The 21461-nt window shown below is 42.2% G+C and overlaps 1 protein-coding gene across 2 annotated transcripts in view; it reads left to right on the forward strand.

The window, feature by feature from the left end:
• The window catches only part of HECW2 (HECT, C2 and WW domain containing E3 ubiquitin protein ligase 2), a 241888-nt gene that overhangs the window by 191651 nt on the left and 28776 nt on the right, over positions 1-21461 (forward strand). For both annotated transcript variants that reach the window (XM_075608335.1, XM_075608334.1), the window contains 2 exons: positions 5465-5617; positions 18910-19008. In XM_075608335.1, the coding sequence (XP_075464450.1) occupies positions 5465-5617; positions 18910-19008 (252 nt within the window). The remainder of the gene's footprint in view (positions 1-5464; positions 5618-18909; positions 19009-21461) is intronic.

The raw sequence follows: 21461 nt of genomic DNA on the forward strand, positions 1-21461 counted from the left end.
AGGCAATGAAGGGGTTAAGGAACAACAGCAGCTTTTTTGGGGGCAGAGGGGGTGAGTGAAGCGGGTACTTGGTCCTTCACTCACCCTCTTTGCCCCCAATACACATTACAATATGTACTAACCACCAATACACAACCCACCCACCCCCTGTGCCCCCACATACTGTAAAAACATTTTTTAATTTTTTTATACACAAGATTGATACCAGAGGCCGGTAGGGGTCCCCAGGTGGTCCCAGAGAGTGTCCATGGTCCTATAGGTGGTCCCTTTCGGTGTCTGGGGGCCATAGGGTGGTCCCTGTGAGTGTCCGTGGGTCTCCAGATGGTCGCTGCGGGTGTCTGGGGGTCCCTGGGTGGTCGCGTGAATGTCCGGTGGCACACGGGTGGTCCCCACAGGTGTCTGGGGGTCCTCAGGTGGGCCGTGGGTGTCTGGGGGTCCTCGGGTGGTCCCTGCAGGTCCCCTCTGGCCTGGGATACCAATCCTTTAGCCATGAAAAAATGTGGAATACATTGCAATAAATACACCTTCCCCCCCCCCCACCCAAAACATACAGTACACTAATGGACAAAATAACTATTATCCAGATGGATAATAGCTCATTTGCCCATTATTAAATCAAATAATAGCCAGCCAGCATAAATAAAGTAAATAAAATGTTTAACTTACCCCTGCCATCCTGGCATCCTCGTCAGCATACTGCAGGTCCATGTCCTCCGTTGCCAGAAAGAATACAATAAAAAATACAATCTAATAGCCCCTAACCCCTTAATCACCTTAACGGTTAATAACCGCTATAGTAATTAAAGGGTTAACCCACCCTCCCCCACTTCCCACCCAGTAGGCCTAACCAACCCCCCCCCCCCCCCGGACCACTATACCCACATTCTACCCATTGATTGGCATAGTGGTACATCATACCCATATAATATGGGCATGATAAGCACCTAAACACCCCAATTCAATAAATAAAAGCACTAGCCAGGGTACCCTGGGCACCCTTTCATCTAAACAATTTAGAAGTGGGGACCCTTCCCTGAGGCAACCCCAGGGAAATGGTTGTCCAACCTTTCAGGTACTTTTCTCTGCAAAATGACTGTGTTTTTCTATCCAAAATGGCGGTTCCTGCTCAAAACGGGACACCGCAAGGCAGCTTGATCAAAACTCTGCAAGCTAAAGTTGCAAGATCTTTCTGCAAACCTATAGATTTGTTGCGTATCCTGATCACGCCCTTCTAGTAAAGAATCCGGGATTGGTGCGAATGCCAAGTTCCACCCTGATTCCTAGTGGCTGTTCTCAAAACCAGAGAGGGGAGCTATGGGCATATCCCTCTGCTTCCCTGTGCGAGTGTGGAGATCCCACTTCACTTGCACGTGGTAGCCTTACAGTACAGACGTGCGTGTACTCACTTGATCTGCCAAGATCGTCGACGATGGAAGAAGAAAAGGGTGTTTGCTTTATTCTCCCTGGAGGGTTACTGCTATTACCCAATGATGGGGAGAAATCACTACATCTGTTCTGCCCACAGTGCGTGCGGGTGGAGCCTGCATTGGGATCCACTTCCAAGTGCTCAGAATGGGCTACACAGATCGGAGACATCTACCCATCTACCTGAGCTGGGCTCATCCAAAGACTGGTGGAGGTGGTGGGACAGACATCTGAAGCCCCGCGGCAAGACTACCAGCTCCAGCACCTGTTGAGTCTCGACTTCAAGAGTGGGATTCGGCGCTCGCTCAGTAATGACTCTGAGGCGTGATCGCTGGAAGTGCTGGGAACCGAGGCTAGCGGTTCTGCCAGCCCTTCAGGAGAGGTTTCTATCACGGATGTACCTGTGCCCACCACAGCCGTGGTGCGGCCCCGTGAGTCTCCTGCTGCTGTATCCACTCCAGCTCAGATCCTCGCCTTGGAAGAGGCGTGTTGTTGCATGAAAAGACCTGGCCAAGCAGGGCTTGCTACACCCTTGCTGTTCTGCTCTCCGCCGGAAAAATTATCCATCGCTGGACTGGCGTGGTAATCGCCAGACAACATGGGTGCAACGGTCGAAGGGGTTCGGACATGACCTCCAATGATCCCGACGCTGTGAACCTATCATCTGTCACAAGTCCTGGTTCCTACCTGGATATCTCGACACTAGATGCCGACCTTCACACGATTGATGTTCCGGGAAGGATGTCCCAGCTCCGTCTTCAATGTCAGGCCATTTGCAAGGGCCGTGATAGAGCCAAGGCCTACGTGAGACATACTTTCGGAGGATGCCCGGATTCCACGATCCCTGAGGAGGGCCCTGTTATGGACATGACCGCCGATGCTGCTGACCTTCTTTCTTCTACGTCCGCTCCTGTTTCCATGGTGGTGAGTACCCCTCCCAGGGAACTATTCTTGCAGCACTGCCGAGTCCGCAAGCAGGGGTCAGAGCAGAGACGCTGCTCTTTGGAAACAAATACCCGGGAGGACATTGCCCAATCCTTGGGAGCTGTTGCTCGTACTCTGGGGCGTGACCAAAAATTGGCTTTTCTATGGACAGCCTGCTCGGTTGCCACTGTGGATGGGCCCCGAAGCTCCACTTCTCTGGAGACATTGGACTTTGGAGTCCGGGATTTATTTGGTTCTGCCCCACGGTCCCGTTCATCACTGTCACCCCCTCCTGATCGTTCTCCTAGTCCGAAAGCTAGCCCCAAGGAAGCGAGTGGTGACCCTAGTGACAAGTCCCAGTCGTCTAGATCTGTTACTCCTGTGCTGACAGTAGCTATTCCCTCCGCAACGACTACCTCATGTGTGACCGATAAGGTGACCGACAAAGCAGACGTTTTACCCTGGTGGGATCCACAATTTAGGGATACGTGTCCCACTTAAAACGCACCAGATTTTTCTTAGAACAGGGAGTCCATACTGACCATTGGTGGGAAGATGGTTATTTCTCTGCGGAGCAACAAGCCGAGATTAAGTGCGAGCGCTGTGCTAAAATGGAGGAAGGCCTTTTCTCCTGACCAAAAGGGAGAGGACTCAACTAGTGAGCCTCTGTGGGTAGGACCTGTCTACTGGGTACTACCAGGTCAGTCCTACGGGCATAGTTTGACCAAAAGTAGTCGCGCCGATAGGGTGCTGGTCCAAAGATTTAGAGTGGAAGGATACAATTACCCTTACTTTCTAGAGGATTTAATGTGCCAAGCAGAAATGCGTAGGGAAGAGTGGGTGTGTGCATCTCTCATGGACCATGTAATGCAACGCGTGGGTAGTGCCCTTCAAAAGGAGAAAAGATTTGCTTTCCTAAGCAAAACATGGCATGTAGGCTGAAATATACACCTTGATAGAGTATGTTACTGAGGATGGCCGCAAGCGCTGTTACTCTGTGACAGTGTACGACAGTGAAGGGAACATGGTGCGCAAACGTAACCCTGCTCATTATTATTGACGGTCCAATTGTACTGTGTAACATGTTGAAATCTGTTATTGAGTTTTCATGTTAACTGTATAACTCTGGTGTGGACGTTACGCCTCCTGCGGGGTCGGGAGGCATTTCAATACCGAAGGGAGAGTGTAGCCCAGTCTCCTGGAACTACCAACTTTAGGCCTTATAACACTGTATGCCCCCTTTATTACATGGGCAGTGTTAGCAGTAGACTAGGCTGGGTATGTTATATTGTTCAGTGTGCATGTTAAATAAAGCTCAGGATTAGCCTGTGATTGTAAGGGAGGGGGTCTATGACAGTGAATAGGCCGGCTTACTAGCCACTCCCCAGGAAAGGAGGGGTTGTTCCTCTGTGGAGTAGACCGAGTGGGAGTGTGGTTCTGGTAGAGACTTCAGAGTGTGCAGACACAGAAGAGAGTTCTCTTGCTAGAGATGTGTGCTGAGGCCTAGCCCACTAGGGGGTAGGGTACTAAGGAGATAATGGCTAATGCCTCAAGATGGGGTATCATGCCAATCCTGTGATCCAGTGTATGTATCCTGCTGTTCAATAAACCTTAGTCATACCAACACCTGGCGTAGTATTTGAAGCATGGCTTTAGATCAAAGAAGAAGTGTCCATGAGGTGCATTCTGAAACTTCAGAATCCTCTTGGACTGGAGGCGCTGACACCTAAAGAATCACAATGAGTCTGTCCTGATGACCTCCCCACAACATTGCAGAGATCTCCTGCCTCCTGTCTACCAACCAGGTATGAAACACCAGCCACAGAATACACCAGTAGCAAGACCATTTCCCAGAGGGGAGGGGGGGGGGGGGGAAAGGGCTACATATGTTAAGTAACTTCTTCCCAATTATTTCTCACATTATTTGTAAACAGGGAGTCAAGAGTAACTTTCAGGTGTAGTGAGGCTCACTGATCCAGGAGCCCTCCTACATCTGTAGAGAAGCCACAGCAGTATAATCTTGCTGCCTTTCCCTTCCTTAAATCGACTGTGCCATGATTTCATGTGGCAATGCATCCCAGAGTAGACATGACACCTTGAACCTGTACAACATAATAAGGTATAACATCTATATAATACTCTAATAAATGTAAGTTAAGAGATGCATATTCCAAATTACTTTTTTGGGCCAGGTTATTAAATTGTGAAAATGGCACAAAATTGCATCTTGTCGTATTCACTTAGCAGTTTTGCGCAATGTACATATTCTGTATGCAAATAGGGCAAAGATTACATAATCACAGTTTTTTAATAAGACGCCAGTTTGCATATCACCCGGAAAATAACAGCCACAATTCTGACCTCCCTAGAACATGCAAATGTGGACTTTTGCTGAAGAGGGATAGAGCAGGTTAATCATTAAACTGGGATAATACCGATTGGGACACTATTGCACGGATACTCCCATTGAAGTCATGATCTCTGAACATGACAAACGATACTATGGAGGTTAGTCATCAACATCTTTCATGAGTCTATTAAAGTCAATGAGGTTTAACACACAGTTTTTAATTAATCTAAAACTAGATTGCAACTTTCAGCTTTCCCCAGTTGTTTTTCCTTATTGTCTAACATCAGGAAGCCACATGGATGCAACAAGGAAGAGGGTAGCCTCACACCTCCAACAGTGCAATGGGTACTGTATGTAATTATAGAAATATTCAGAATCAACAAGCAATTTTGATAAATTAGTTACACCTTTTTTGTGTATAAACACTAAACATTATAATGCAATGCCGTTTTTTTATTTACTATTTCTCCCAGCATAATACACTATTAATATTTTCTCTGTGTAGCCAAATGAAAGAAAGCTTCTGTCTTTTTTTTCATTCCCCCATAAATCAATGCTTAATGATCTATTGCAATGTACAGAACAGAGCTATACTTAGTTAAGTTGTATTCTAATTAAATAATAAGCTTACTAAAATTCATCCTAAAATAAGGTGTTATTGCACCCGCTGGCATGCAAGCACACAACGCACCAGCGCGAGCAAAAACATCCGTTACATCTGTATTTTCTTAAAGAATGACAAATATTTCCTTTTTTTTATTTCAGTTTGGATTATAGTGGACCTTCCAGGGAATTTTTTTTCCTTGTGTCCAGAGAGCTCTTCAATCCATACTATGGATTATTTGAATATTCAGCAAATGATACATATACAGTCCAAATAAGTCCCATGTCTGCTTTTGTAGATAATCATCATGAATGGTATGTATTTTGTTTTGATTTCTGTTTTAATACTAACATGCTGTCAATGTGGATATTTAGTATTAAATTGAGCTTGCCCCCAAAGTGATCTAATAGTTACATAGTAGATGAGGTTGAAAAAAGACATACAGTATGTTCATCAAGTTCAACCTACTGTATGTTAAATTTAGATGACAGATACTTATCCTATATATGTATTTACAGTATTTTGATAGACGTTTAGATTTTACAAGTTTAAAAAAAAACATTACATTTTTCATGTTTTGGTGATATAACCACTAGAACAGATAATCCTTATTTATGGCACACAGCCTCTACTACAGTAAAGTGAGTTATAAATGCATTTGAATAACTTATTTACATTTGGTTAAAATTAATTTTTTCACACTAAAAAAAGAAAACTAACGACGCAATTAAAAGTTGGGAACTACTCACCATATTTGCTTGGTAATCTGCAGGATAAGCTGATCCTGAGATTTTACACTCACATACACTGGCGGCCGACCTGAGTCTAAATCGGCTAGATCCGCGGTTTTCAGATTATCCCGGTTATGTGCGTTTTTTTGTCGTTTTCGCCCGAAGTGAACTGCGTTATTTTAGCGCTCGTGATATTAGCATTTTATTCTCACTGTCTGCAATACTGCAATGCCGTGTAAAAACTCAGGGGGGCTTTTGCGAGCTGTTGTCTTGGAAGTCTAATACCTTCGCGGTTCAACCTACGTCAGTACACAGTCTGTGTGTGCGCGCGCAGTAATTGTAAATTTGCATATTTAAAGTATACATGCATTTGCAGTGCTGTTCTGCAGAACAGTATGTCTCAGTATGTCTCATTTGAAAATTGTTGAAGCGCATAGGCGTGTACTGTACTGTAACATTGTCACATTTCGGCATATACAGCGCTCTCCCCTCGCTCAGGATAATTAACTGCACTGCAGGGTATTTCAACTTCTTATCTTCTCTACAATGCAGTTCATCTCTCCCACACCATTCATTTGAACGTGTGTCTGGTTTCTGGTTTCAATCACATTCCTGCTTGACAGCAGGAATTTACTGCGCATGCGCCTGTAACTTCGCCCACCACTGCTTGCTTGAGTGAGTGAAAAAAAAAATTATTGTAATTTTTTTTTCTCCACAAGCCTGCAAAAACCATCTTACTGTATTACGATATTCAATCTGTGCTGTAGCTTTTGTCTGCGACCCTGTGTGTTTGATTGCACATGGTTGATTTGTGTGCTTTTTACGTACTGTATTTGGGGGTGTATTATTATGATGAACTGCCTTTTGAAATTAAAGTATGTCTTTAGCTTTGAACTTCATGCGGTTGTCTTTAATTTTTTGAATCTTGCCATTGTGTTCTTAATCCGTCCATAGCCGAGCTTCAAAGCCTCACTGCGCCTGCGTGTAATCCTTTTTCAGATGGGAGCTGTTTAGCTGCTTACTGCGCATGAGTCACCCAACCCGCCCCTCTCCACAGAGTCATTCGACAGACACCTCCACAGAGTCATTCATTTTCTGAAGTTAGTCATTGTGTTTTTAATCCGTCCCTAGCCGAGCGTCAATCGCCTCACTGCACCTGCGTGTACTCTAAGCCTCTTTGAGATGGGAGCTAGCTGCTTACTGCGCATGAGTCACCCAACCCCCACCCTCTCCACAGAGTCGTTAATTTTCTGAATCTTGCCATTGTGTTCTTAATCCGTCCATAGCCGAGCTACAGTACAAAGCCTCACTGCGCCTGCGTGTAATTTTCTTTGAGATGGGAGCTTTGAGGCTTTGTTTACGGCAATGTTTTGGAAAATCCCTTAGCGAATTTGATTTGCACAGAGCATCACCTTGATATTATAATAATAATAGCATTTTTTGTACAGCGCTGTTAGTTACAGTATACGTAGCGCTTTCCAGAGACATTTTGCAGGCACAGGTCCCTGTCCCGTGGAGCTCACAGTCTATGTTTTTGGTGCCTGAGGCACAGGGAGATAAAGTGACTTGCTTTTTATGTACTGTATTTGGGGGTTGTATTTGGGGGTTTATTGATCAAATTATTATGATGAACTGCCTTTTGAAATTACTGTACTCTACTCTACAATATGTAATTTCTTTGAACTGCTGCACAACTAATCCTTCATCCCTCCCCCACGCACACACAAACTCTTTTCGACTGACACCTCCATAGAGTCATTCATTTTCTGAAGTTAGTCATTGTATTTTTAATCCGTCCCTAGCCGAGCGTCAATCGCCTCACTGCGCCTGCGTGTACTCTAAGCCTCTTTGAGATGGGAGCTAGCTGATTACTGCACATGACTCACCCAACCCCCAGACCCCCCCAACCCTTTGAGGCTTTGTTTACGGTAACGCTTTGGAAAATCCCTTCTCGAATTTGAAATGTAAATCTGATTTGCATAGCATTGTGAGAATTGAGAGTAAAAAAAAACATTAACTGATTCATGTTGTTTTGTCATTCATTCTTATACTGTAGGGGTGGGGGGGGGTGGTTGTTGTCAATGATTATGATTATCAGGAATGTGAATAAATATTTATTTTATTTTATCAGGAACAAAAAAATACAAATATAAAAATAATCATGAATAATACATAATGCAGTATTTATTAAGTTCTTCTGGCAGATTGAAATTGGATAAACATTTAGAAAACATTTGTAAAACATGTATACATATATATATATAACAGAACATATATATATATATACAGTATACATAGTAATATTATTTTTTCCATCTTTGGGGCCTATGCAGAGAGCAGCGCTATTTCAAAATTCGCCATTTTTTGGAGAAAATCGCGCAGAAAACAGCAGAAAATGGCGAGTTACGAAAAACGCGCCAATTTTTCTTTTCTATTTCTAAAACTCGCCTCGCGGCTGGCGAGAACCTCCATCTCGCCAGTTTTAAAAATATCCTAATGCAGAGAGGCGCGAACGGCATCTAGCGGCTGTTCGCGCCAATAAAATGGCGCGATTGTCTCCTTTTTGCCTCGCCAGAAAAAATTGGCAAGAAGCTGCCGCTTGCGGCCATAGCAAAGGGAAAAAAAAGGCGCGAATTTTTTTTTACACATTTCTGAAGCGCGCATCTCGCCAATTTAAACTCGCCACACGCATTCATGTTAAACATAGCAGAATTCGCACATTTCTGCATATGGAGAATAAAACTCTCCAAAAAAGCTACTTTTTAATAAACTCGCCAATTTTAAAATTCGCTGCTCTCTGCATAGGCCCCTTTATCTTGTTCCTCATTCTGTGTACAGTACAGTAGTTCATTGAGAGAGGAGAAGTTTTGTGTACATCAATACTGCTGTTTATATACTGTACATTTGACTGTACAAACAGATTAGACTAGACACAACACCCCACCTCCCCCCAGGCCACCTTTTTTCCTGAAACAACAAGAAAACAAATAATTTGTGCAGTTATATGCGTACTATATTATGGCATTGTGTGATGTGTAGTACTACTGTAGATGGCTGGTGCTGCTTTCTCTGGAAAGAAAATATTGAGCAGTTAGTAGGCAGTTACTGTACTACTGTCAAACTAGTCTACTGTATACTGGAACTACTGTATACTCTGACTACTGTTAAATACTACTGTATGTAACCTGATGGCTGGTGCTGGTCTCTCTGTAAAGAAAAAACTGTAACTACTGAACTGTATACTCTGACTACTGTTAAATACTATTTAACCTGATGGCTGGTGCTGCTTTCTCTGGAAAGAAAAAAATTGAGCAGTTAGTAGGCAGTTACTGTACTACTGTCAAACTAGTCTACTGTATACTGGAACTACTGTATACTCTGACTACTGTTAAATACTACTGTATGTAACCTGATGGCTGGTGCTGCTCTCTCTGTAAAGACAAAACTGTAACTACTGTATACTCTGACTATTGGGAAAGAAAAAATCTGTGTCACACTTACCTGTATCATACTGTACTTACAATACTACAGCACAGTACTACTTTCCTGATGCTTGCCCATTACGCGTGACCACAATGGGCAACACAGTGGCAATATGGTCTATATATTTATTGCAGCGTTCCACGGTGAGTACATCGTTCCAAAAACTCATTATGCCTTTCAACAACTTCTCCTTTTTGGAGGGTTTCGCCACTTTCCGGATATGGTCCTTCAGCTGATGCCAGACCATTTAGAAAGGATTGAAGTCTGGCGATCTGTCATTGGAAAAAAAGGACAATTAGTTTAAGAGATACAGTACACAGTAAAAACAGTGGGGAAAAAATGAGACACGGTTACCGCACTTACTCCGCTGGCGTCTTCACCCAGTTGATACCGCGCTCAAAGATATGCGCTGTTGACGCGGTGTGCTTCGGATCGTTGTCCTGATAGAAACGGTGACCATCCGGGAACTCGCGTGTGATGTATTGCACTATCTCAGGGACAATGCTGTCTTGGAAGAAAGCTTTATTCATGATTCCTATAGCAAGAAAAGAAAAGTGCTCAAAAAACTGCACAATAGTACAGTACAGTGCATACAGCAAGGCTACACTAGTAAAGTACAGTGCATAAGGCTACATTATATTTGATATATTTTACCTTCAAAGATGACAATGCATCCTGGTCCACACCTAGAGATGGCACCCCACACATGCAGCTTCACTGGGTGTTTTGGCTGCGGCTTCAAAGATATGCGGCCTTTTTTGTGGAATGCAAAGCTTGCAAATCTCTCCAGCGTCACAGTAGACTCATCAGTGAAGATTCAATCCTGGAAAGTTTCCCCACTGTCGATCCATGCCTGGGCCTGGACCACTCTTTTGATTTTGTTTGCGTCCCGTATCATGGGGTATGCTCTGTAATGACAAGGAATAAATAATTTTAGCTGTACAGTACAGGTTCCTAAACAACACTTTTACTTCCTGTACTGTCCAGTACTAACCTCACACGTCCATATTTCCATCCAATGCTGCGTCTCATCTTCTTTATGCTGGTCTCGGATACAGTGAGATTGTGCTTTTCCTGCAGAGTGTATTTGACCCTTAATGCACTCTTCCCATCATCTCCTCACTTATTTTGTCCACAGAAGAGTTGTCTCCCTACAATGTAAAGAAAATATATTGTTTTATTAATATGCAGCAATATAAAAATGATATATACTATTGTACTGTAATATAAATATAAAAAATATATATACTGTTGTTATATAAATATAAATATAAAAAATATATATACTGTTGTAATATAAATATAACTATATATACTGTTTTAATATAAATATAAAAAATACATACTGTGGAATATAAATATAGATGATATAGAATGTTCAGCGCTCGTGCTGCATTTATATAAAATATTGGAATGAAAGTCCCCTTGCTGCATGTGTGTGGAGCGTCTCCCCGAATAGCTCCCAGAACAAGGTGATCCCCCAAAAAGGGGGGAGGGCACCCTGGAATACAAGAAGAAAAAGTGCACACAATGCGCACCAGGGATTAAAATAATATCATTTATTAATAAACATTTCACTGAGGGGATCCAACCCCACAGGTCACACAGCTAGGTTCAGTTACAATGAACATGAACCCTAGGATATACAATAATTACTCTAAATCCATTAACAGCATATCACACAATAAAATAAAAAACGGAATTGAAGAGAGTGTTAAATGAATAAAACAGAACAAAACAATACAAAACAATTGATCCTGAATTGATCCTGAATTGACTGATATATAATTACACAACTATCTAGAACTGGCAGGGGGAGACGGAGACTCACACTGAAGCCAAAGGCGGGTCCGCGGCAGACGTATGGAGATCCGGATCACGTCACTGCAGAGATGGAACCACCGCCCGGGCTTCTTGCAGGCGCCGTCTCAGCCCGTCAGCAACACGCGCAGGATGACTTGTCGTGACCTCTACGCGTTTCGCACTACGTGCTTCGTCATTGTTCTGTTTTATTCATTTAACATTGTCTCTTCAATTCCGTTTTTTATTTTATTGTGTGTTATGCTGTTAATGGATTTAGAGTAATTATTGTATATCCTAGGGTTCATGTTCATTGTAACTGAACCTAGCTGTGTGACCTTTTATAACTGAGGTGGGGTTGGATCCCCTCAGTGAAATGTTTATTAAGAAATTATATTATTTTAATCCCTGGTGCGCATTGTGTGCACTTTTTCTTCTTGTAATATAAATATACAAAATATATATACAGTACTGTTGTAATATAAATATACAAAATATATACTGTATACTGTTGTAATTTAAATATAAATATATATACTGTTGTAATATAAATATACAAAATATATACTGTATACGGTTGTAATTTAAATATAAATATAAAAAAATATATACTGTTGTAATATAAATATAAATATACAAAATATATAGTATATACTGTTGTAATATAAATATACATATACAAAATATATATACTGTTGTACTATAAATATAAAAAATATATATACTGTTGTAATATAAATATACATATACAAAATATATATACTGTTGTTATATAAATATAAAAAAATACATACTGTTGTAATATAAATCAACAGAAATAACAAAAATATTAGATTTAAATTAAAATTAATTTTTTTTAAAGTTGTATAAATATACTTACGCGTTAGTTACCCTTGGTGCCCTTTTGCGTTCTCTGTTTTTTCCTTGTGCATGATAGCTCATGTTGGTTGCTGGCACAACGAGGCCAGAAGTACTGTAGCTAACCAGCGTTGGATAGCAGCAATTTGGTGTCCGCTCGTGTACATCGCTTTAATTCGCATGCTGAGCTCCTTGGAAATCTTTTTAACAGGCATTGCTGCGAGTAGAAAGAAATACAAACACAAGAATGTATATTCGATGTTTAGTCGATGTGTATTCAATGTGCAGTGAATCCACAAAATGGATGGTGTATTTATACGGTAATGACTCACATTAGAGTACGCCCACTTTCAACACCTATACCTGGTCGCCATGCATAAAAGGTTACACACTTTGCATAGCCCACCACTCGATGATCTTTATCTGAACTTGCCCTTGTCCAGATACTGTATTATGCCATCTGCTTCCATGGATCAACCCCGATTCTACGGACGCAGGAACCCACTCGCCTCTGCCGTGCCTGTCAAGCAGAAAAAGCGAAAGGCGGTTGCCGTTTCCACGCCAAGGCAAAAGCGACAGGCAAAGGCCAATAAAGAAAACCTTCTGCTGACCCCAAAGGCTAGGGGTTTTTATAGACGTCAGCCTCATTATGTCAAGAAGATATACGGTGATGTACTCTCGACACAAAACGATTGGCAGCCAACCCATCGAACCCGCAGACCACTTCCTCACATTCGCTTCGACGACTCTGCCACCGCTGTCCCGGAAATCTTCAGCCCGTCTTCTCCACCCCTTGTCCTCGACGCTGCCACCACCCTCACGGAAACTCACAGGCCATCTTCTCCAGTTCTATCCGACGACGCTGCCTCTGAAATCCACGGGTCACTTTCTCCTTTGCTCTTAAACGACTCTGCTTCTCGCCCGGAAATCCAAAGGTCACTTTCTCCATCCCTCTTCGACGACGCTGCCGCTTCTCCTCTACCGGACATCCACAGGTCACCTCCTCCAGCCTTCTTTGACGACGCTGCCGCTTCTCTCCATGGAACCCCCATCTCATCCTCCGTTGCACCCATCCACCCAGATTTCCAGACGCCATGCACAAGAAGCAGCTCGTTAGAGTGGATGCTGAATGGGATAACTGTGGATGTCCCCAGGAACTCTATTGTGCTAGCAAAGATAGATTTGCTTCTGGAGACCATGCTAAATGTGGAGCAACAGATGCTACATATGGATCAACGGATGGATCGACGGATGGAGAAGATAGAGGCTGACATAGCGGGTATACATAATTTGCTCGGTGTTAATGCCCCTGTTTCCCCGACGCTGGAGCAGGAGGGTGGCATGGATGTGATGAATGGGACCTTCGACCCCCTTCCATCACCAAGCGCACCCCCTACACCAGAAGATGTAGTGTACATGTATGCTGTTGAGGAGGACATGACAACCCCATCAAGACCACGCCAGGAGACAACACGGCGACCAAGACCGGAGGAAAGTTTCCTCCCAGACAACCTACCGTCGCCTCAAGCACACCCGCTCCCAAAAGACCTACATTCGCTCGCATCGATACGGTGCCCGACATCACCCTGTGCGGTCTGCCACCGGCGCTCAGGGAGAAGTATAGGGTGAAGAGTGCTGGTGCATCCCACAAGTATGCCTTGTTACTTTTTAAGCACCATGTTCCCTACTTGTTGTACTGCGACTGGGCCTTCAAAGTGAACTACGAAGGAAATCGCGTAAAAAAGTCGCTTCCTGCCAATTTAAGAAAGAACATTCTGGATGAAATGCGGCGCTTTTATCCAATTACAGATCCTGTAATGAAAGGCGTTCGAGACTGCATTAATGGCGTTTTGCGCCATGCAAGGAAGCAGCCATGGACGGACAATGTGGAGGACTTTCTGTAAGACCATACTGTTGTGCTGAACTGTATTGTACTGTTCTGTACATGTTTTGACCTGCAGTACTTAAATAAAGGAGATGTTGTGTGTTTTTTACTTGTATTTATACAGAAATGTTTTAACTTGCTGTCCACACACACAGGACCTGCACAATTCCACTCCCTGAGGGCCGCAAACAGGCACGTTTTTCAAGGTTGTCCTGAAAACCTGCTCTGTTTGCTGCCCTCGAGGACTGTAGTGGTGCAGGTCTGACTGACAGTTTTGCACACCATCCCACTGTACTGTATATGTTTCTTTAATAAAGGAGATGTTTCGTTTGTATACTGTATTTTATGAATAAAGTTTTTTTTGTAATCACAGGTAAGACCATACTGTTGTGCTGAACTGTATTGTACTGTACATGTTTTGACCTGCTGTACTTAAATAAAGGAGATGTTGTTGTGTGTTTTTTTACTTGTATTTATACAGAAATGTTTTAACTTGCTGTCCACACACACAGGACCTGCACAATTCCAGTCCCTGAGGGCCGCAAACAGGCACGGTTTGCAAAGGTTACCCTGAAAACCCGCCCTGTTTGCTGCTCTCAAGGACTGTACTGGTGCAGACTGTTTTGCACACCATCCCACTGTACAGTATATGTTTTGACTTGCCGTTCATTATATTTATGAATAAAGAATTTGTTTTTAAAACATGGGACTGTAAACCATACTGACTGACATAAATGTTTTCACAACTGTAGCAGTAAACCATACACCTGTTGATGTTTTGAATTGCTGTGCACTTAAAATGTTTCTACATTGTACAGTATTTGTAAATAAATGTTTTTGTACTTACTCCACCAATAAAAGAACATGTTGATTTGTTTTACATTGTTCCATTGGCTCCTTTGCTACTGTAACAAAATACAGTGTTTCTAGAATGTCGAGGCATACTGCACTGTATACTGTAGGCATGCTCAGTATAAGAGTATTAAAAAAATAGAAGACACAAACTGTAATGTACTGTATGTACTGGCACTGTATACTGTAGAAGACACATAATGTATGTGATACATGTAGAATAAATGCATAGTTTTTATTTTTTCGGGTTTATTACACAGTATACTGTACTGTATATAAAAAAGTATTGTATACTGTACGGCCGGAAAACATCAGCATACTGTTTCAGGTACAGTATTCTATCCTAATCAATAACACGGCCGCTAAACTGTAGACTCCGGTACGTGGATTTTTAAATCCGATTCAGCAATGTGCAGGCATTGTTACACAAAGCGATATTATCCATCGAAATCCCTCCATTAGCCGTTTTCTTTTCTGAGGAAAAACAAAAAGAAAAGTTTTACTGTAATTGTAAGCCCCCTAAAGAAGTTCCCAGCCAGTTCCACCAATAATTTTCTCGGGGGCGTCTCCTGTTCACATGCACACGCGTCTACCGTCAATGTAATGATACGCATATGCGTTTCAAGAATGTTCCAATGCGCATGCGCCTAGCGTTCCACTAATTGTTCAGTATCTGCAGTACAGTACTGTAGAAGCCGCTCAGCCAATGATATTGCTTACAAGAGAATCGCTTGACTTTCGAATCGCACCGATATTGATACTGCATTGTCAAAATAAAAAAAAACACAGAAAATAATACGGCAACAATACTCACCATAGAATTTCCCATTCAGCTGGCGCCGGTGCCGGTCCACTGCCAGTCCAGTGTTCTTGATCATCCACGTCGATAGTTTGAAGCGGGACTAGTCCACCTGTAGTCAGCTGATGAGGCTGAAAATTGCTTAGGTACTTGCAAGCTTGATCGAAACTGAACGCGAAATCCTGCTCAGGCTTGCTGAATAGACAGCAAGGGTTGTCACTGACGGTGGGACCGTCATTGGAAGCCGTTGCTGGTGCATTGCTTGACAGCGACTGTCGTTTCTTAGTTGGTTTTAACACGATCCTTCGCCTTTTGCCGTCATCATGATCATAGATACAGGAAAAAGCCGGTGATACACACCAATACAAAGCCAGGGTGTGCAGCGCACAGCAGTAAAGGAGGAGCAGGTCTTGCAGAAAAATAAGTCCTTTATTCAACAATTCATAATGTGAGACAGCAGCAAACCTTCAACGCGTTTATCAAGTCCATTGAACGAAACGCGTTGAAGGTTTGCTGCTGTCTCACATTATGAATTGTTGAATAAAGGACTTATTTTTCTGCAAGACCTGCTCCTCCTTTACTGCTGTGCGCTGCACACCCTGGCTTTGGATTCACAGTCTACTACAGCTGCACGCTCTGGAAGGGAGACTGGGGAAGGAACAAGAAAACTACAGTGAGTACTATACCTGGGGCTACCCAATGAGGAAGGGGGGGGCTGTCTTTTGGCAACCCACTCCAACCTTTAGGGTACCTTATGCCCTCTTAAAGGCTCAGTACCAATCATTTAATTGCTGATTACCCAGTGAATGCTCCCTTCCTTCAAAAACAGTCCCAGCACTTTCAGAGCACCATCACAAACATACAAATGATACACACCAATACCCTCCAACAAATTGTGGCTCAATACGATAAAAACAGGGATCGCTACATAAACTTTTCCTTATTGCACGCTTCCACGTATGAGGAGCTGGCGAAAATTTGTAAAAGTTATAGTTTTTGATAAAATACTGATAAATTTGAACAACTGTTGCCATCTTATCATCTGTTGCATTAATCGCGGCCCATATCAAATACGCGTAACTTCTGTCGGGTTTTTGGAAAGCGGGCTGCACTTGAACATTCATGGCGGGCGGCGGGTCTCTGGAGAATTCTGTAACCGAAACTGGTCTTTGTCTTTCTTTAATATGAAAAGCCTAAATTGATACATTTTTGCAACCTCTTCCTTCAGTCTCAAGGCCAAGTTACAATAGCACACTGTGATATCTTTTTTACACGAAACACCTGCAAGTCGACACATTACTGAAGCGCATGCGCATTACAATTCATGAATATCTGCCATCTGGCGGACACGCGAAGAATTGCAACCTATTAAATCTGATCCATTCTCAATAAACGCATCAACCGCGCATCAACCGGCGCATGAGCCGTGGCTGGGAACGCAAAATGAACGCGGCATGCGCCAGGTGAAGTGCGTCGCATTCCAGGAAAAAGCCAGGGAAAAAATGGCGATGTCTTAGAATAATAGCTGCCGCAGCAGTAAGAGCAGAAAAATTCCTGTAGGGGGCATGAAGGGCAAAGTCCACTCATGGTTCTTCTTTATCTTCATCTGTACTTGTACTGTAAATCCAATTGGGGGGAGATGTTGCCTCTTCATCTTCTTAGCATCAAATGAGACTGCACAGGCCTTATATAAGACATGTGACGTCACAATTGACTGACAAATGGTTCCCAGCCATCCGATTGGCTGGGATAACCATGTGACAGGTGTTTTTTTATCTCAGGATGTGACGTCATCAAAAGGGAGTTAAGCCAACCAATCAGAAAGGCTCAGCTTCCTTTCCCTTATAGATGACGTCAACAAAACCAGAATGACTGCGATCACATGGTACTGGAACCAATCAGATTGGGGGTCATCCTATTGGTTGTAGTAAACTATGTGATAGCAGCCAGTTTTTTTTATAGGCTGTGACATCATCCCTGGTGCCAATAATTGGTTTATTTGCATTTTTTAAATTTAAATGGAATGTTTTAAATTTGAGGCTTGTTTTTGAGATTGGCAGGTTGCATATTGACTGGTATAGTGTCAGCTCATGCCCATAAGGAATGGGTGTGGTACTGTGCCAATCAATTGTTTTTTTTGGCATTTTTTAGTTTAAATTGAATATGTTTTTAATTTGAGGCTTGTTTTGGGTGTTTGCAGGCAGCCTGCATACCGTATTGACTGGCATAGTAGCAGCTCATGCCCATAAGGCATGGGTGTGGTACTGTGCCAATCAATTGTTTTTTTGGCATTTTTTTTTGTTTAAATTGAATATGTTTTTAATTTGAGGCTTGTTTTGGGTGTTTGCAGGCAGCCTGCATACCGTATTGACTGGCATAGTAGCAGCTCATGCTCATAGGGCATGGATGTGGTACTGTACCAATCAATTGTTTTGTGTGGCTTTTTTAAGAATCATGGGTGGTTCAATCAACAAGCCTGCTACAAATAGAAGGGCACAAGTAGATGCAGACCTATCCCTGATGAATCCACATGAGGTGGGGAGATGCGTTCGAGTGTAGCAGGCACAGTTTGTGGCCACTCTCCTCAGTCATCTCTCACCTGCAGTCAGAAACAGACAAGCGAGCCGTATCTATATATAAAAGACTGCATATCTTAATTTCTCTAATTTTTCAATTAAGCCCTCTTTGTAGATCAGCTCAGGCACAGGAAGGGTCTTGACCTGCCATAAATAAAATACCTTGTATTTTTAGACTGTAACCACATTAACCCCTGAAGCACCAAATTGATTAAAATACTTAATATCTCATGATATTATCGTGACAGTGAGTATGGTTCTACAGTATTTCTCCAGAAACACAGGGTTTCAAAGGAAAGATTGATGGGATTCTAAACTCTCGTCTCGAAGGGAGATGCTTTAAAATGATGCATTGTTGGATACATTTACCTATTCATACCTCGATTAATGTATGTTAATACTGTGATGGATGTCTCCAACAGTATGAAAGGTTAATAATGTGGGTCAGAACTAGTTCAGGATTATGTTACATAAAATTGAAAGAAAATAGCCCAGACATTGTTTTTAATTGAATCAGCATATTATGCGAGATGGAAATGTTGTTGAAAACAATTTATTCAAACTATAAATTGTTGCCATAATTGCATGTAGTGATAACATTAATATGCCTTTTGTATTGCAGGTTTCGATTCAGTGGCCGTATTCTTGGTCTTGCACTTATACATCAGTACTTGCTAGATGCCTTTTTCACACGACCATTTTACAAGGCTCTTCTACGAATGTGAGTAAAGCAAGTAAATGGCCACAAGACAACATTATATTGCATAAGTGATCACAGAGTTGAAAATTAAAAAATATCACAATATCCCTGCCCCAAAAGTTTACAATCTAGTGTTTTGTGACTAAGGTACAGGGAGATAAAGTGAGTTGCACAAGGTTATAAGGAGAGCTGACCCTGGTATTTAAGCAAGGTCCACCACTAAGCTACTCATTCTGCCTGACTAAATGCCATTTAACATAGGATTTATTTTAACCTTTACAATTCAAGTTTAGGGAATCTTACCAGAGCTTGCAGACTGGTGGCACGTATGAAGGTCACTACATTTTGCTCCAACTAGATGTAGCCCCCTTTCCCCCTGTGTCAGGGTGACTGTGTGCTGCTCTACCTGCGTGGCAAACAGGAGGCCTGATCCTCCACCACTGGAGAGCCTGGGGTGTATGTATATCTACTGTGAAAGCGTGAATAAAAAATACAAGTTAGGATTCAATGTTAACAGAATAATGAGTGAGTTTATTGGCATACAGGTGCACACAGGAGACAGCTTATAAACAAAGCTCTCTGGCAGGTTTTCGGCATACGATAAATTTATACCCTAATACTAAAGCTTCACACCCCCTTTATGGGGTGGTTTGTACGTCATAGAAAATAATTGAAATGTATAATAAAAAACAAATGAAAATGAGAAAGTCAGCTAAAATCATTATACAAGCTCAGTAACCTTTCGCCTATATTACGCATCTGGGTGTTTGTGTATTCTGTAAAGGGGTAAATGTGAGAAATGATTTCTATCTCTGATTCCACCAGACACTTGAATGTTGAGAAGTCGATTCTAACTCTGATCCCACTTCTCAAGGCTGTACGCACCCTCCCTTCTTCTGCAGCTGGGCTGTTCAGGGCTGGTAGCAACAATTTGCTGAGAGCGAAACATTCTTTCAAACCCAAGCTGTGCTTTCATGCAGACAAACATCAAAATGGATGACACACACAGACAGAACACATCAAAATGGATGACAGACAGGGAGAAGCACATCAAAATGTCTGTGAACAAAATGGCTTCTTAGATGTGAACACAATGGCTGCTTAGATCCTAGTGCTGTTTACTTGAGACCCCCTATGTCACTTTCTCACTACTAAACAGTGCCTCCACCTGAGATGGCTCCTCACATAGTAAGATAGCCCCCCCCCCCCAAAGACAATATGCCCAGTAATACACACACAGAGCATGGGAAACAGTAGTTACTGGGAGGTAATAAACAATGACAATAACAGGAACAGTAATAGATATATACAGTCATGTGAAAAAGAAAGTACACCCTCTTTGAATTCCATGGTTTTACATATCAGGACATAATAACAATCATTTGTTCCTTAGCAGGTCTAAAAAATAGGTAAATACAACCTCAGATGAACAACAACACATGACATATTACACTGTGTCATTATTTAACAAAAATAAAGCCAAAATGGAAAAGCCATGTGTGAAAAACTAAGTACACCCTTACTGCTTCCATAGGAATTAAGATGCTAAGTAGCAGACAGGTGCTGCTAATCAAATGCCCTTGATTAATTGATCATCAGCAAGTGTGACCACCTCTATAAAAGCCGAAGTTTTAGCAGTTTGCCGGTCTGGAGCATTCAGGTGTGTTAACACAATGCCAAGGAGGAAAGACATCAGCAATGATCTTAGAGAAGCAATTGTTGCTGCCCATCAATCTGGGAAGGGTTATAAGGCCATTTCCAAACAATTTAAAGTCCTTCATTCTACAGTGAGAAAGATTATTCAAAAGTGGAAAACATTCAAGACAGTTGCCAATCTTCCCAGGAGTGGACATCCCAGCAAATTCACCCCAAGGTCAGACCGTGCAATGCTCAGAGAAATTGCAAAATACCCAAGAGTTACATGTCAGACTCTACAAGCCACAGTTAGCATGTTAAATGTTAAAGTTCATGACAGTACATGTAGAAAAAGACTGAACAAGTATGGTTTGTTTGGAAGGGTTGCCAGGAGAAAGCCTCTTCTTTCTAAAAAGAACATGGCAGCACGGCTTCGGTTTGCAAAGTTGCATCTGAATAAACCACAAGACTGCTGGAACAATGTCCTTTGGACAGACAATACCAAAGTGGAGATGTTTGGCCATAATGCACAACGCCGAAAACCAAACACAGCATATCAGCACAAACACCTCATACCAACTTATTTATTTATTTTTTATTTATTCATAAAATATTTTACCAGGAAGTAATACATTGAGAGTTACCTCTCGTTTTCAAGTATGTCCTGGGCACAGAGTAAAACAAATAATACATGGTTACAAGTACAGTTACATAAATGAACAGGGTATACATTATATACAAGACATTGCGTGCACAGTTAAAGAAAATATATATTATGAGCGTATGAAACAGTTACAGACCAGGTTAAAATGTGAGACAGCCTTAGATTTGAAAGAACT

The sequence above is a fragment of the Ascaphus truei genome, chromosome 7 (assembly GCF_040206685.1).
Source record: "Ascaphus truei isolate aAscTru1 chromosome 7, aAscTru1.hap1, whole genome shotgun sequence".
NCBI lineage: Eukaryota > Metazoa > Chordata > Amphibia > Anura > Ascaphidae > Ascaphus > Ascaphus truei.